The sequence below is a fragment of the Petromyzon marinus genome, chromosome 35 (assembly GCF_048934315.1).
Source record: "Petromyzon marinus isolate PM22_M1 ecotype Great Lakes invasive population chromosome 35, UKy_Petmar_22M1.pri1.0, whole genome shotgun sequence".
Classification (NCBI taxonomy): Eukaryota; Metazoa; Chordata; class Hyperoartia; order Petromyzontiformes; family Petromyzontidae; genus Petromyzon; species Petromyzon marinus.
Genome location: NC_133701.1, coordinates 4,729,935 through 4,747,991, shown reverse-complemented (window position 1 = coordinate 4,747,991; position 18,057 = coordinate 4,729,935). Strand labels below are relative to the sequence as shown.

Sequence of the window (18,057 nt, the reverse complement as noted above, 5' to 3'; positions counted from 1 at the left end):
TGCAGTTGCACCCGATTCAAGAGCCGAATGGCTCACAGGGCTATACCAAATAAATGAACTATATCAAGTGCCGACCCTATGGCAGACCAATTCACACTTTATTGGTCACCCCGTGCCCTTATAAATCTCAACGTTCATCCTACAATGTCCCATCACAAGGGAGAAACGCAAACAAATAGACAAAAAGTGTGTTTGCCCTTAATTGAAACGGCAGTACGCCGTGTGGGCCTGATAATTCAATTGTCCCTACACAAGAACACGGGGCAACCCCGTACGGGTTGACAGCTGTGATATTGGAGCCACACCTTTTTTATATTCTTGGTTCGTTCGGTAAAGTCACGTAGAAGGGAAAGAATAAAATAATAAATAAATAATAAAACATTTTTCTCTTCTACGTGACTTTACCGAAAGAACCAAGAATATGAATCCCTGCAGTCACGAAAGCTTTAAATCAAAATGTATGTAATTTGTATTAGTATTTAATTATTTCCCTTCTACGTGACTTTACCGAAAGAACCAAGAATATGAATCCCTGCAGTCACGAAAGCTTTAAATCGAAATTGGACGTAACGAGTTGAGGTTTTTTTTGTGTCAGTTTTTGCTTGTGCCCCACTGCCAACCCAATATCACCAAACTGTCCAGCAGTGGATCGACCATGGCTCACGATGACTCCTCCTCCTCCCCCATCCCCCTCCTCCTCCATCCTCCTCCTCCATCCCCCTCCTCCTCCATCCTCCTCCTCCATCCTCATCCCCCTCCTCCTCCATCCTCCTCCCCCATCCGCCTCCTCCATCCTCCTCCCCCATCCGCCTCCTCCATCCTCCTCCCCCATCCCCCTCCTCCCCCAGCCTCCTCCATCCCCCTCCTCCTCCATCCTCCTCCTCCCCCCGCCGAATTGCCTCCCGCTCCGAGGCCCGCACCGAGAGGATGAGGCTGATCGCGACTCTTCGCTCCTTCAGGGAGACCTTCGACTTCGGCGGACGGGACGTGGCGTCGTGGTTCCCGCGGCACATGGCGAAGGGTACAAATTCCACATTCCCGTGTCGGGGCCGTGATTGTCCACAGCGGCGAGGGCGCGTCTGTGGGGGGGGGGGGGGGACGCCGCCTACAGCCGGGCGAGGCGCGCCTATCGTCGGCATGCGTAGCTAGGAAAGGCCGTAGGCGCCAGTTGGGCCTGCACCTGGTGATTTTAAACGAATAAAACGTCGAATACTTTTAAACTTTGTGGCAGGTAACGTGTGCTTCGCTGCAAAGCTGAGACGCTGTGAGACTTTCAGAATTCAAGAACTGAAGTATTAAATATGAATTTGTGTGATGCTGTTCATTTGCCCTCTGGAGTAAGCATGCTTGCAAAGATAAACCATTGCCAGCCTACATCACCTACTTTGAACATGTGCAGTACAAGACTTTTGTCAGTCCACTGCTGGATAAGGGCCCTCCCGCTTTGCGGGCTGAACGTATAATTTAACCATACTTCACAGTGGTAAACGCGCGTTGAAGGATGGTAACATATACGCAGATATGCTTTCGGGGCCGTTCATAAATGACGTCACGCACCTGGGGGGAGGGGGTCAGACATATGTGACGAGAGGGGGGGGGTTTGAGAAATGTGACGTCACGTCAAAATGCGCAACTTTAAATTAATATAAATAAGTTCTACTTATATTCTTAGTTTTTTCGGTAAAGTCACGTTGAAGAGAAACAACAAAATAACAAAACATATATAAAACAATAAAAAAATTCTCACGACGTTTCGACCATAACTCAAACGGTCATCATCAGATGACTCAAACGGTCATCATCAGATGACCGTTTGAGTTATGGTCGAAACGTCGTGAGAATTTTTTATTGTTTTATATATGTTTTGTTATTTTGTTGTTTCTCTTCAACGTGACTTTACCGAAAAAACTAAGAATATGAATTACTGCAGTCACGAAAGCTTTAAATCAAAATTTAAGTTCTACTTAATTAAATAGACTTTTTATTAAATGTTTTCTCCTACAACATCGGAGTGCAGCGCCACATGAAATACGCACTACAATGACAATAGTTTAAAGCGATTTGAAACATTCTTAGCTGTTTCGGTAAAGTCACGTTGAAGGGAAACAATAAAATATAAAATATATTATAATATATAATACATATTAATATATTATAATATATTTTATTAATATTTATATATTATATTATAATATATTTTATTATTTTATTGTTTCCCTTCAACGTGACTTTACCGAAAGAGCTAAGAATATGAATTACTGCATTCACGAAAGCATTAAATCAAGATTTGAAACATGTTTTATTCTGGGGGGTTTGGTGGGGGCAGAGCTTTGTGACGTCATATTTGAGAGGGGGTCTGATTTTTTTTGATGCCGTGTGACGAGGGAGGGGGGGGGTCGAAAATCGTCCAAAATCGTGTGACGTCATTTATGGACGGCCCCACACACCGGCCTTTCCCTATGCTGTACAAGCATTGTCCACGTTAATCTCAGCTTCGCTTTCCAGATCGGGCGAATTACGTGTGAAATTGGTAAAAGTATTGTCATGCGTTTCTCCTACCCATTTGTGTATGAAAAGTGTGTTGTGTTATTTTTGTGCGATACAGGTGTGCGCCAGATGAAGTCCATTTTACACAAGGTGGATTGTGTGGTGGAGGTGCACGATGCGAGGATATCCTTTCTTATTAAAGAACGACACTTGTCATCATTAACCGCACAACATAGCTCAGAAACGTAAAATGTAGCATCGCAGAAGTAGCGTGGAGCATTAGTTCAACATCACTGGGTTTCCAGTGATTTCAACCAAAGGATTTTGAACGTAATTATAATGGACTGTTAAAGAGCACTTTTAACACGGTGAATGGGAATAAGAAATGTTTATATTTTAATGAACAGGCACGTGCATTCTACTAATTCTAATCGGGAAAACGTTGTGTGTGACGTAGTATTACACTGTTTAGCTTCATTCAACACAACCTGGTACATAAGCATCAAAATGCAAGTCTTATCCATGACAACGTATCTCAAGACACCTAAGACGGCCCTTTATTATGTCCGACGCCTATATATTTAAAGTTGGCATGTTCTCCCCGTGGTAGCATGGATTTTTATCTCCACGTTTAAAAACATGTTTAGAGTATTTGGCTGCTATACATTTTCACATGATAAGACACTTCATTGGGCTATCATTTTGACCAAGTTGCTTGTGAAAAAACTATAGCTCAGTGGGCCTTACCTGATAAATGAATAAAAAAAATATTTGGATATTCAGACAATTCACGTGTTAAGTATTTTACATGTTGGATGTAGACATACCAAAGGACACTGATGCATATGCAGAAATAACCACTCCAGGTAAATTAAATAAGTTTATTTACTGCTGTATCTTCGCCACTTTTTCAGCGCAATGGATATGGGAATTCTACAAATCTGTGGTATACCAATGCTTGCCCCCAAAGTGCTGGATTATAGATGTGTACTACTTGGCCTGGCAAAGCAGATGGATGCATATATATCCGAAGTTGAACTGGTGAGTTCCTGCCAGATGAAAATTACAGTTTCGTGAGTAAATGTGGAACCTTTTAGTTCAAAAATTCTTCCTTGACAGGAATTCACATTCCACTTTCTGGCCGGAACCTGCCTCTTCAGGAGGACCTTTCTGTGCGTCCACACCTCCTTGTTCTGAACAAAATGGACCTAGCAGACATGACTCAAAAACAGGTGAGTCATCATTCGACAAACTTATTCTTTTCTAAGCAACAGTGCAAGTGGCTGTGCGAATCAAACTATGGACCATATCGTAAACCAATTGTAGTCTGTGCTGCTTCATTGTTGGAACAGCAAAACTACAGGAACCCTCTCCTCAAGTCCTCTCGTGGCTGGAAAACCTTGACATTGGCATTAGCTCCAGAACATATTGCCATAGGCAAGAATATAAATAGAAGTGGGTACATGTTATTTCATTCATCTTTTGCTTTTATGATTGCATATGTATTTTCACTCGTATCCAATTGTTTTTTTACGCGCTTTTTATTAATTCGCCGTCTGTTGTCGTATACTCAAATCTTGTAACTCAATTTTAACCCACTTTCCAATGTATCGACTGCAAACTTGGTATACCTATGTCAGTCTGATGACAATACTATGTTCTATCATTAAAAATAAAATATTTTTAAACATTTCTATCATTAAAAATAAAATATTTTTAAACATTTTTTATATTTTTCGGCTTGGGTCTAATTGTCCACGCTCAACTGACGTTGGCTGTAAATCACCACGGTTCCTGACGTTTCTGGCAAGCTTCGGGGCCACTTCCTGGAGTCGTGGAGTTTGGCCATTACTCGTACGGTACATTTCATTAAAGCGTGTTTAAAAAAAAAAAAGTATTTTTTTATATTTTTTATAGAGTGTGCTCGAAGATATGATTTCCATTTCTGTATAAGAATGTGCTATGGTTACAATGTGTAACATTAACTCTTGTAAGAGCGTTATTGCATGCCTTGTGCTTGCAGAGGGTCTTGCAGGAACTGGAGAAGCGAGGTGTATCCAACGTCTTATTTACAAATTGTGCTGATGAGACAAGTGTCAGCCTGCGTAAGGTATGATGATGTACAGAGGCCTTCACAAGGGCAGGACACATATACTCTTATATTTTGTTATGCTTTAATACTGTGTAAGAGCAGTATAAGCTGGATTTGTTGTCAGGGTTATTTTTAACAAAAGTTGAAAGCATTAATGCATTCGCTCTGGAACATGGGGTCGAGATAATTCGTGACGCTCCAATGTGAACAATCCTTCTGCTCTCAGGAACATACCATTTTTAAACCATACAAATTACATCAAAAGGTTTCCCATACTTTGGAAACACCAGAGCCAAAAGTACTGTTTGCAAATATGTGAATGTATTTTGCCTTTATGGTTTCCATACTTTATTAATTTCAAGGACCAATGAATGTTATTAAGCATTTTATAATCCATGCATCTGCATGCATTTTCTTAATTGTTTTAACAGGTACTTAACATGCAATTTAAGATGAGCATTATTTGTTAATTCGTCAATTTTGCGTTCATTTTGTCATGCATCAACGATTGCCACTCAGTTACTATTACTGTACTGCGCTTCAGAAAGCCCCGTTGCCAGTTGCAAATTTTCGTTGTGTCCCAGGTGGTGCCGAGGGTGAGCAACCTGATAGAGCTGAGTCCACGCTTCAACCGAGTGGAGGTGGGGAACCTGTCGTGCCACATTCTCACAAGGGACTCGAGCGGGTGGAACAAAATATATCTAATTTTAATGCGCATGCTCCCCTGTGGCCAAGTTGTTGCAATGGAGATAAAAACATGGAAAATGCGTTTCTCCTGTGTAATTGTTTAAAATAAATGAGCATAAAAGTGAATTCAAATGATCTCAAATGTATGCATGATTAATTGGTAAGAAATTAATGAGAACCATTTTCATGTTTGTGTGTTTATGCAAGTGAAAATTTCGCTGGTTAGGATGTTTATAATGCTTTTGTGTTCTATTTGCATGTGAAAATACGTTGTTCACACAACGTGTTATAGTGCCAGCTACCCGAGATGCGTAGCCATTCAGTGGTAATAGTATTTGAACCGAGTCTGGATCTTTTCTAGGTTGAACCAGCCAAAATAAGTGTTTTATGTGGCCGAGCACCATTATCACTCATTATCTCCTTGTGTCATGTGAAGGCTGATGAAGTGCCTACTAAACAGCAATTGCCCAAATTTCGATTTAAAGCTTTCGTGACTGCAAGGATTCATCTTCTTTGGTTCTTTCGGTAAAGTCACGTAGAATGAGAATAAAATAAATTGATAAAATAAAATAACACAATAATATTCTCACGACGTTTCGGCCACAACACAAGCGGCCTTCATCAGGTGAAGGGACGAGACTGTCTGGAGGACAGCGCTGGAGTGTTGTGGCCGAAACGTCGTGAGAATATTATTGTGTTATGTTATTTTATCAATTTATTATTTTATTCTCATTCTACGTGACTTTACCGAAAGAACCAAAGAAGCAATTGCCCAATATGTTGTCCTGGCTCTTTGGTTCTTTCGGTAATGTCACGTAGGTATAAAATAAAATCACGACGTTTCTGGCGCAACACAAGTGCCCGAAACGTCGTGATTTATTTTATTTGATACCTACGTGACTTTACCGAAAGAACGAAAGAGAATGGATTCCTGCAGTCACGAAAGCTTCAAATCAAGAATGTTGTCCTGGCTAAAAGTGATGTTGTCTTTTGTATCTGTCAGGAGAAAGACTATAGTCTGATGGTGATGGGAATACCCAACGTTGGGAAGTCTTCATTCATTAATGCACTGCGAAGGCTTCATTTAAAAAGAGGTAACATTCATACTTGAAATGCTTTTGTTGTGTTAACTTACATACTATTACATGATTTTTAGTCTGCTTAATGAGTCAATAAAAAGTGACAAATTTTAGAAAAACGAGCTTTGTTGTAATTTTATGCTCTGTTTAATTCTGTCTTTTAGGAAAAGCATCTAAAGTTGGTGGGGAACCAGGAATTACAAAAGCTGTTCTCACCCGCATTCAGGTTGTTTTTGTTATTCATATCTTCTCCAGTTAGAACCAGACTTGCAAATACATATGCACAGCCAGTGTAATGACTTGCCCGCTCAACAATCATGATTGAAGAATCCATTGTTTTTCTTTACATGTGAATGGTCTCGCCTCTAGTTGGCTGCAGAAGTTGATGTGTACGTATGTATATTGAACTTCTTTCTCACTGTACATAGCCAACCATGCTAATCAGAGGTGCGGGAGGAAACCAAACTAAACACCAAAAATATGTCAATTCAATACAATGTGAAAATTGTAAGAAATACAGGGTGTTTAAAAAAGATGGACCCGATTTCAAAGCAGTACCGCTTTGAGTTTGGGTCCATCTTTTACTGCTTTGAAATTGGGTCCATCTTTTTGAAACACCTTGTATATTCTAGCACACTTCATGAGTTGAGATTAATAGGCTTCAAATCAAGATGGAATATATGAATGCATCACCCCATTGTTCCACCCCTACATATCGATTGACAACTAATTTCTTTAGCATTGCTTTTTGTGTTTAGGTTGTTGTCCTTTCCCCACACCTCCAATTAGCATGGTTGGCTACGTGTGGTGCAAAATAAGTTACATAAATAGAGTGCATCCATGCACACGTGTAAATGTGGGACGGCTTTGTGTGTGTTTGTGCAGGTGTGCCAACAACCACAGATTTACCTTTTGGACACACCAGGAGTGATGTCACCACGTATCAAAAATGTTGAGGTCGGCATGAAGCTCGCACTTTGCGGTAATAAAGCTTTCAGAGCCAAAGTACACTTTTTTATTGTTTTTAAATATGGTGTATCTAGCATGTGTGGTGTGGCTTTAGGTCCTGTTAAATACCAACCCAAATAAATTAAACTTCTTGGGCCACCATCTCTGAAGTAGGTCTGTATATTAAGGACGTTTTTGTGCATGGACTGCCCTTTTTTGAGTCGAGTGCTGGATGAGGGCTCCCCACACTTTGCGGTTCATGGGGTATTTTTTACTACACTTCACGCTGGTCAGTGAGGATTGGTAAAAGTGGGGGAGCATAGACTTGGGAACTTCGAACAGCACAATGGTTTTGCTGCACTGTCCACTGCTGGATACCTCATCCCCAGAGCAGCCGACAACAACCTGATGTGCACCCAAACAAGCACGAAGCACGCTCTCAACCCTGACTAGCTTTGAATTCCTCATGAGCTCAGGTAGTGATTTGGCCATAGGCAAGGGAAGGGAAAGATGGGTATTATTATTTGCAAAATGGTGACTTGGTCGATGTGTGAAGTGAATCCGCATGCATTTTGTACCCCTCTTTTGCTGATGGGAGTAGGCACCATTCTGGACCACCTGGTGGGGGAAGATGCCATTGCAGACTACCTGCTCTTCTCGCTCAACAAGCATCAGCTGTTTGGGTGAGGTCATTCAGCATTGTTCTTTGGGTTGGCACCATGGTCTTGATTAATCGTCAACACAAGGCATGTGATGATTGAATGAAATTACTATTTTATAAAAATAATAATCAATTAATCTTCACCTTGTTTTTTTCCCAGCATTCATTTTTTTACACGTGTCTACACATTTCGGCATATTAGCATAAATGTAACAGCATATGTCATTGGGGTGACGATTCACTTCAAGAATCGATTTTTTTGTCACTTTACTGCTTCTTTTATATTGTTTCTGTTAGATCCCACATGTACTTTGTTTTCTCCATTCGTCAAAATGTTGGATTAACATATATAACTAGCTTGTTTGCCCGTTCTAGGACGGAAGCTGTAATATATACGAATTTTTTTAGCAGAGTTGTATCTTGCGTAAATTTAATGGCAGTGAATCTTGCACAAAAGTATGTCATCAAACACTTAACTGCATTTCACTGTAGCACTGTATCAATGGCAGTGAATCTGCCACAAAACGAAGTCATAAAACACCTCACTTGATGTCACTGTAGCACTGTATTAATGGCAGTGTTTCTTTCACAAAGCTATGCCATAAAACACCTCACTTCATGTCACTGTAGCACTGTATATAACTGACCTTCAATTTGTTCAAATTCACTGCTCTGATACTTTATTCTCTTCTGCTTTCGGTCGCTGGGGTTGAAATAAATTGGAATTCGATAAAATATCTGGAAAATCACTGAGAAATGTCTATTTACCATAATGTAGAAGCATAAATTAGACTTACCTTTTGTCTGAAGTGCTGAAGAAATAAAGACGGCAAATCCACTTTGTTGCTGCGTATAATTATTTATTAGATTCACTTTCAATAAAGAAATGTCAAACTTAAAGCATATTTATTTGCGAAAAAAAATATTTCCGCTCGACCTGCTCGTGTAAAAATCCACCCGCTCATGAATATTAATGATGGGGGGCGGGGATGCAGCATGTGGAGTGACATCACACGCGTTACACACAGACATTCTTGGTTCATTATAGTCGTAATGCATAGTTCATAATTGATTCTTACATGCACGATTCAATAAATTTCAAGCCTAGTTCATGTCATCAGCTCCATATTCCAGGATATGGGGAAAAAAATACAATATAAAAGATAGTCTTATTCATAAAGGTGTCTGGTTAAGTTTGATTCCAAACGTATCATTGGCATTGCTGTACCGCCCATGCTTCTGGTGCTGCTGATACACTTGGGCTACGCCCATATCCAAGCCTTTATAAACAGTTTGCCTTTAGAGGCTAACTCCTTTGCCTGATGACGACCGCTTGTGTTGAGATGGAAAAGTGATATTTTTATTTTTTCTATCTACCTGACTTTACCGAAAGAACCGAAGAATATCCAAACGTATACATAAAATAAATCATCAGAAAAAAATGTTTTTTTTTTTAAACTAGGCTTTTGATATGTTCTGGAAATGTTGTACCAGCCAACCTGTATCTTTACAAACCATTTGGTGGTAGCTCAAACTGGCGTTAATGGCAAACAAAACACCGACATTTGTAATTGTACTGTAATGTTCCTACATGGTTGTTGTAGCATTATGTTGAATTGTGTCTTGGCCATGTGTGTGGATAGGTACGTGGAACATTACGGGCTTGGGGAGCCGCAGGATGACTTACAAACCGTGCTGAAGCACATCGCTGTAAAGCTGCACAAAACACGCAGAATGAAGGCCCTAACAGGCGTGGGTGAGTGGTGGCACGCACCAAACTGCCACATCACCCGGCGCTGCATGCCTTCCCGTCCCTCCGAGACACAGCCACCTGCAGTGTGAATTGTTACTTTTAGGTGTTACAATATAGGCTTAATGAAGCTAACCTATTTAAAGACGATAGGATTATTCAGAATCTTTTCCTGGAGAAATCCGATGAGCTATGAAGCTCTTTTTCACAGATATCCAGTCGGGACAGGTCAGAGTTACAACAACAAAGAATACAAGACAACGATAGGACTGCTAAATGTAGGAAGGGTAAGCAAATCACAAAAAAAACTTCTATAACCACAAGCAGGCTTGTGTTATTAACAATGTTTAGTGTGCCTCCTGACATGGTTCACGATTTTCTGTAAAACTAAATGATCTTCCAAACACTAGGGAAAGTTAAATTATATATCAGAGCATATCCATAGAAGTTGAGTAATGTAATTTCAATTATTGAATTGTATTCCTTAAGAGCTCATTGGTGTTTGTGTACTTTGTGATATATTCCTTGTTTCCACCATAATCTATTAATACAAGCTTTTTACGATTGTATGGAATTCATCAAATAAAGATTAATCTTTCTCAGTCACAAATGCACCACAAATGCATTTACATGAGCAAATTTAAAATCCTGTAAAAATGTTTTATCCCAAGAACACATTTTTTCAAAGGACTTTTTCCAAACCATGAATCAAATAAACGGCAAGTATTCATATAAAAGAGTGAACCTGATATCAGGTAACTGTGTACACTGTCGCTGTTTGCTTTTTCATGTTAAAGTGACGTAATAACAACATTGAGCACTTTCCCTTTTCCCTTACAGGAAACATCACCATCACAGTTCCCAACTACAGCTTGGCTGCATTCAATTTCATCCGGGCATTTCGTAATGGGCTGCTGGGACGTATCACATTGGACTGACATTTGAATGTATGTGGTGCATACTAAATGCAAATGACCGCCTCCTGGATGAGCTGCATGGACTTTTGTATGATTAACAATGGAGCCATTTGAAATGTTTGCTACATGTCCCTGGAAGGGATGAAGATATACACTACGGAGTGGCAGCCAAAGGATGGAAAGCATTCCAGAGGATATACACCGCTGAGATGGAGTGATGAAATAGGCTGTGTGAGTTTCCGCGTGAATTGTTCGCAGGACAAATGATGGTGGTTGGTAACAAAGGGAGACCATCATTCAGCTTTGGTTTGATCCAAGCTGATGGTGATAATGGTTTTGTACCTTTCTGCTGACGTGGCTGCTTTTGGTTAAAATCTGAATTTTAAATGTTTCTCCGGTAAAAGAAACCCATTGCTAAAATATAAAGTCAAGAAGCAACACATGCAGAAAGAATTGCAACAAGGCTCTGTGACAACTGATGTCTAGCATTGATTGGTAAGATCATAGCTGGTTTTGGTAAGATAAGACTTGTAACGCTATATTTATTACAATATATTAAAGCGATTTTTTACATTCACAGTTGAATGCGTACATGTTTTGGCACGGTGAATGCATGTGAACGAATGGGTGCATATTTTTTTGAAAGATATAGAATCCAAATAAGTTGTCACATTTAAGTTCAAATCAAACTTTTAATCACTGTAAAAAGAACAGCCCACTAACGTTCAGTGCAGTAAGCGAACGTAATACCGCATTCGCATAACACCTTTCCTGGTTTAAAGCTTTCGTGACTTTGTCGGGGCTGCTGCCCCTCATCTCCTCTCCCCTTCCTCTTCTTGCTGCCGTTCGCAGCTCCGAGCTCGCTGCCTCCGCGCACCTCCTATGAGACATGTCTCTTGGCTGGCTCTCGGCCACCTCGGGTTATTCACACACACTCCCCGCGTGCATTCCCCCTACGCGTACCCAGGTACGCCGCTGGCCACACTCGGCCACGCACGGTTACCCGCGCCTATTGGCCACCACGTGCCCACACTAAAAAATAGCGCGACGGCTGAATTGCGTAATCTTGTTTTATTTACCGTCGCAGCCGTTCAGAATCAACTAATTAGGCTGCGGAATACCCGCTCACCAATTTATCTCTACGCGCTACACGCGCGGCGCGTGCCGTGAGCGCTGCTGCTCCTGCACGCCCCCGTACTGGCGCGGGCGAACCACAACCAGCACCACACCACGCACTAGTGAATTTAATGATCGAGGAACCATACCTTAATTCCCAGGGTGATAGCACGTTACTGCCGACCAGGCGTGCGCGTCGAACCCCGAGTGAACCCGCCCGTGCGAGCGCAAACACGTGGGTAAAATTACCCGCCCGTGCGCAAACAAAAGAGCACTCCACCGAACAGTTGGAGGTAGATACAACGCACCCCGGCGATCCGACTCACAACATCTCACCCTCCGCACTCACAGAGACAACACGACACGGTTTATACTGTACTGACGATTTATTACCTACGAATAAACAAACTAAACTGCCCGTGTCAGTGCGGACCAGCAGGCAGATCTAATCTCTCTCTTAGAACTTCCCCCTTTGCCTTACCTCTCTCACTTACTCACAGTTCGGCCCAGATGTGTGAAAGGTTGGAGAGAGACGCGGCTGTACCAAGCTTTGGCTGGGGCTGGAGTCCGGCTGTTCTACAACCCGTCACATGGACGGTCGAGAAACAGGATGATCGCCCTCCGTCCTCTCTCCTCCAAGTCCCGAGCAAAAAGGCCCCCTACTTCTCCATCCCGTCCCTTTTTATCCCCAGGTTTGAACGCTTACCCGCCGCCCCCCGCTCACCTCTGGCCAATCGGATTACTACTGCGGTGCATTATGGGTAGAGCCGTTAAACTCGCGGTGCATTATGGGTAGGGCCGTTAAACTCGCGGTGCATTATGGGTAGGGCCGTTAAACTCGTGGTGCATTATGGGTAGGGCCGTTAACCTGCGCCGTCCCGCTCCCCACCTGCCCGCCAGTCCGTGTGTGTTAATGTGGGGGGGGTGGTGGTGGGGAGAACGCTGTGACGGGAGCCGGGTGACTTCCCCGCTGCAGCGGCACCGTCAGCACAGTGGCGGCCCCGGCCTCGGCGGAGCGGCTTCGCTGTCATGGCACCACATAGCCCCCCGAGGTGCCAGTCCCCGTCCCGGGTTGGCTGGAGCACCACGCTTGGGTTGCCCCCACGAGGTAGCGCCGTGGGGTCCGCGGGACTCGTCCAGCCCTTGTGGCTGGCCTCGAGGGTGGTGGCTCCGTCTCCCGGGGTTCCGGCGGCGGTCTCCTCCTCCACTCCAACGGTCCTCCTCGGCCCTCGGTACCTGCGGGCTAGGGAACAAAGTCAGAGGCGGTTGGGTTTAAGGGTCGTCGTCCTTGTTCCGCCCGACCCGGGTCGGGAGCCCTCGAGGCCCGGGGCTCCGTGGGGCCCATATACAGTGTGAGGCCCCCGGGTATGGAGGGTGTGGGGACCCCGGGGTTTCGGGGCACTCGAACGGCGGGGTTCCCCCCCGCTGGAGCTGCTCGCCATGGTTTTAGTCTGCGGATGTTGACCACCATCTCCCGGCCCTTCTCTCCTCCCCGAATCAGCACCGTGCAGGGGGAGATCTGCCGTCCCACGGTCCAGGGCCCTCGCCAGTAGGTGGTCAGTTTCCCCACCTGTCCGGCCCCGACGCGAGGAGTGTACAGCCATACTTTTGAGCCCGCCGAGTAGAAGGGGGGTTCCATACGGGGTCGGGCGCTCTGCTCTTGCCGCTGGTGCGCGGCCTCTCCTTGCGGGTAGGCACGGCCCCGGGCCCCTCGCAGAGTCTCCATCAGGTGTTCCACGGGGCGGCTCCCCTCCTCCCGTTGCGGTGGGGGAACGTCGAACAATAGATCTGCGGGAAGGCGAGACTCACGACCAAACATCATTAGGAACGGGGTCTGTCCCGTAGCTGTGTTTACCGTGGTGGCATAGGCGAACAGGGCATAGGAGAGGTATTTGTCCCAGTCCTGTTGATTGGCGGCCGCCATGCGTTTGAGCTTCCCGGCTAGAGTCTGGTTCATCTGCTCCACCATACCGTTCGCCTGGGGGTGGTATGCCGTGGTTCGGTCCTTCTGGATTCCGAACTCGTGGCACAGCGCCTGGAATAGCTCCGCCTCGAACTCACTACCCTGGTCAGTAATGACTCGTTCGGGGATCCCCTGTTTAAGCACGTAGTGTTCCACAAACGCCCGGGCGACCACAAGGGCCATTTTATCTGGGATGGCCACCGCCACGGGGTAGCGCGTGAAATACTCCACTGCCACAAGGATGTACCGGTTGCCTCGGTGGGATCGTGGGAATGGTCCCTGTAGGTCGATTCCCACCAGCTGGTTCGTCCGACTGACACGGAACGGCCTCAGGGGTACCTGGTACCGCGCCGGTTTCTGCCCACACTGCTGACAGGCCCGGCAGCCCTGTACCCAGGCGGCCACATCTTGCGCCAATTTAGGCCAGAGATACTGGCGACGCAGAGTCTCTCGAGTGCGTCGTTTTCCCATCATGGCCCCCGAGCGGGTGGTCGTGCACCAGCCGTAGCAGCTGGGGCCACACCTGCCCAGTTTCGGTTTGTTCCCTCACCACTTCGTTCTCTACACACAACCGGGCATACAAACCGCTCCAGGGTCCTGGTAGAGCGACCCTTTTCTCCCGCAGGGCCGCCTCCACCGTCGCCAGGTCCGGATCCCGCTGCTGGGTCTGTCTCAGCTGCTCGTCGCGTCGAGGCCTGGGAACGCACAGCCGACGTCCTCTTGGATCCGATCGGGCAGGGTTGAGCGGCCCGTCGGGCCCTGGGGTGTGGGCTCCATGACCGCCGGGTGGTCAACCGGGCCCCTGGCTCCTCCTGCCGGGGTCGCTGTGGCACATACCGCACTCTCTCTCATCGGATGGGGGTTAGTCTCGGCGTGCTCCTGGCGGCCCGCCACCTGGCGGCAACGTCCCCCCGTGAAGCACGGGCAAGCTTCCTCCGTCCTCGTCTCGGCGCACACTGCGGGCCGCCTCGACAAGGCGTCCGCGTTTGCGTGCGTCCGCCCCGCTCGGTACTCGATTTGCAGGTTGTACTCCTGCAACTGCGCCAACCATCGGGCCATCTGCCCCCGCGGTTCCTGGAACGTAAGGAGGAACTGCAGGGCGTAATGGTCAGTGCGTACCCGACATTTCCTGCCGTACAAATACGGTCGGAACTGTTTACACGCGAAGATCACGGCATACAGTGCTTGACGGGTCACGCAATAGTTCAGCTCGGCCCCGCTCGGGGTCCGACTGGCGTATGCGATGACCCGCTCCGTCCCACCCTGCACTTGTGACAGCACCGCGCCCAGCCCACTGCTGCAGGCGTCGGTGTCCACAATAAAATCAGTGGTGAAATCGGGGAAAGCCAGGGTGTGGGTGAGGTGGTCTTTGAGGGTGGTGAAGGCCGTCTTGGCAGGCCTCCGTCCACTGATAGGGGTTCTTAGGGGATGTGAGTTGGGTGAGGGGGCGTGCAATCTCGCTGAAGCCCTTCACGAATCGACGGTAATAGGTGGCGAGCCCCAAGAATGATCTGATCTCCGTCAGGTTCCTTGGCCGTGGTCATTCCACTACGGCGCGTACCTTCTCTGGATCGGTGCGCACCCCTGCCTCGCTGACACGGTGTCCGAGGTACCCCACCTCGCGCTGTGCAATGTAACACTTACGCGGCTTGAGCTTGAGATGGGCTGCTCGCAATCGTTGGAACACCTCTCGCAGCCTGGACCAGTGCTCAGACAGAGACCTACTGAACACTATCACGTCGTCCAGGTAAATCAGGCACTGTTCCCACTGCAAGCCCCGCATCACCAACTCCATCAACCGCTGGAACGTCGCGGGCGCGTTAGTGAGTCCGAACGGAAGCACCCGAAACTCAAACAGACCCATTGGGGTGGTAAATGCGGTTTTTGGCCGATCTTCCTCTGCCATCTCCACCTGCCAGTACCCGGACGCCAGATCGAGGGTGGAAAAATACCGTGCTCCTGCGAGGCTGTCAATGGTGTCATCGATGCGTGGTATGGGGAAGGTATCGCCGAGGGTGACTGCATTCAACTTTCGGTAATCAACACAGAATCGGGTCGACCCATCCTTTTTCGTCACTAGTACCACCGGGGCAGACCAGGGGCTCGCTGAGGGCTGGATTATGTTATCACGTAGCATATCCGTGACTGCCTCTTTGATCTGGGCCCGTTCAGGCGCGCCCACTCGGTATGCGGGGAGTTTGATGGGTCGGGCTGCACCTGTGTCAATTTGGTGCTTAACAAGGTCTGTCCGGCCCACATCTGAATCGTGCTCACTCATAGTTAGTTCATAGTTCATTTATTTAGTATAGCCCTGTGAGCCATTCGGCTCTTGAATCGGGTGCAACCGCAACAAACAAAAAACATGAAACAGAGAGGAGATCCAGTAGGTAGTCTGCGGAATTTTTTGTAAGTACATCATGAATAAATAAGATCTGGTGCACAAGCCGTCGAACATTAAGAGATGTTAAGTTTGACCCAATGTAGAGATCACAGTGGTGAGTCGTATATGGACAGTTCAATGTAAATCTTAAGGCCGAGTGATATATGGAATCAAGCTTCTTCAGTACAGTACTTGGGGCTGATTTATACACGATGTCACAGTAGTCAAGTAGAGGCAGTATGGTAGCTTTTATCAATTCCAAACGGAACATTGGGGGGAACCAAATTTTATTTTTGTCTTTTTACCAATATAATCAATGTGATCTTCAAAACTAGGTTTTGAATCCAGGATGACCCCAAGATACTTATAGATCTTGACTTGCTCTATTTGATAATTATTCAAGGAATGTAATTGGGGAAAAATAACTTCCTGCTTTAGTCCCGGAGAGAAGCATAGCACCTTGGTTTTGGAGGTATTCAGGACTAGTTTAAGAGAAACTAGCTGATGTTGTAGTTTGTTGAAATCACCCTGGAGCTTAGCAATCACGTCATCTGGAGAGCGGCCAGCAGTAATCAGTATCGTGTCATCTGCAAAAAGATTTACCCTGGAATGATCCAGTTCAGTGCCCAAGTCATTGACATAAAGAGAGAACAAGAGGGGGCCGAGGATGGAACCCTGTGGAACCCCTTTTGTTATCTTAACACTGTTTGACCTCCAACCATCTGTGAATACAGTTTGGGTGCGAGAAAAGAGGTAATTTTTTAACCATTGTACTGTGTTCTCGGAAAAACCGAGGCAACTTAGTTTACTAAGCAGGGTGTTGTGGTCAACTGTATCAAAAGCTTTGGACAGGTCAAGAAAAAAACAGGCACAGTACTGCTTATTATCAAGGCTATTGTAAATTTGATTCAAAGAGTCTAATGCAGCAGATGTGGTGCTGTATTTTTTTCCGGAACCCAGATTGTTTTAGATGTAGTAGATTGTTGGTGGACAGGAAACTGCTAATTTGGTAGTTCAATAATTTTTCAAAAATTTTCATCAATGGGGACAAAATTGAGATAGGTCGGTAGTTATTGGGATCATCTTTAGGGCCCCCTTTGTGAAGTGGACGGACATAGGAATGTTTCCATTCACTGAACACGTCGGCGTACTCCTGAAATAACCCGCGCAGCTGATCGGCCTCCCCCTAAGGTAAATCTGCCCAAGGCACATGGAACACATCACGCAAGGGGACGACCTCGGCTCGGGGAGTCGGGCCGACTCACCAGGCCAGGTCCTGGTTGTCCTCGGGGCGACCAGGGTCCTCCGCCCAGAGTGCAAACACCGAGTCGTTAGAGTGGCGCGCGTGCAGGGGGTGTATGGTAGCTACCGTGGTGCGTCGTCGTAGCATTGCCGGGGTACTGTGTGGGTTAAACACCCGCATAAACAGTCGGCCCTCATCTGCGTTTACCAGTGTGGCGGATCCCACCACCCCGTACCGCGTCGCCAACTCCGGGTGAGGAGTTAGCATTACCTCGCCCGATGGTCTGTGTGCGGGGTCGGTGGAGGGTGTTGCCACGGGCACCAGCATCTCGGCGAGCGGGCTGATGGTGACGGCCGACACCAGAGTAGCGGCCATGGGTGTGAAGCGAGGGCGATTCGGCTCTTGTCCTAGGAACGGAATCCGCTCTCCGCTGCTTTCCACCGTGGCGCATCGCTGGCGGGGCTGCACGTTGAGCCCCAGTTTCTCCAGGAGGTCCGTACCTGCAATACACTCATGGCACAACACACTCGAGACGTAGAATTCCTGGGTGCACGCCTGGTGCCCGAGACGGACCTCGAGGGAGACTCTTCCCAGCAACCCCATCCCGGCTCCACTCGCTGTGTGCAGCGCGCGATCCGGGGCCTGTAGGCGGCCCACGTCCACCCCAAACACGCTGCAGTGCGTGGTGCTCACGAGTGAGGCCACCGCCCCCGTGTCCAGTAGAATCCGGGTGC

At 46.5% G+C, this 18,057-nt stretch overlaps 1 protein-coding gene across 1 annotated transcript; it reads left to right on the top strand.

Moving 5' to 3' along the window:
* Nucleotides 1-833: 833 nt before the first annotated feature.
* On the top strand, nucleotides 834-11,198 carry MTG1 (mitochondrial ribosome associated GTPase 1). Its single transcript, XM_076071868.1, has 11 exons — nucleotides 834-1,021; nucleotides 2,606-2,672; nucleotides 3,617-3,719; nucleotides 4,511-4,597; nucleotides 5,164-5,220; nucleotides 6,270-6,360; nucleotides 6,510-6,571; nucleotides 7,231-7,327; nucleotides 7,895-7,976; nucleotides 9,598-9,710; nucleotides 10,545-11,198. The coding sequence occupies exons 1-11, from the start codon at nucleotides 928-930 to the stop codon at nucleotides 10,640-10,642; spliced, it is 951 nt and encodes a 316-aa protein (XP_075927983.1). The 5' UTR covers nucleotides 834-927; the 3' UTR covers nucleotides 10,643-11,198.
* The last annotated feature ends 6,859 nt before the right edge of the window (nucleotides 11,199-18,057 follow it).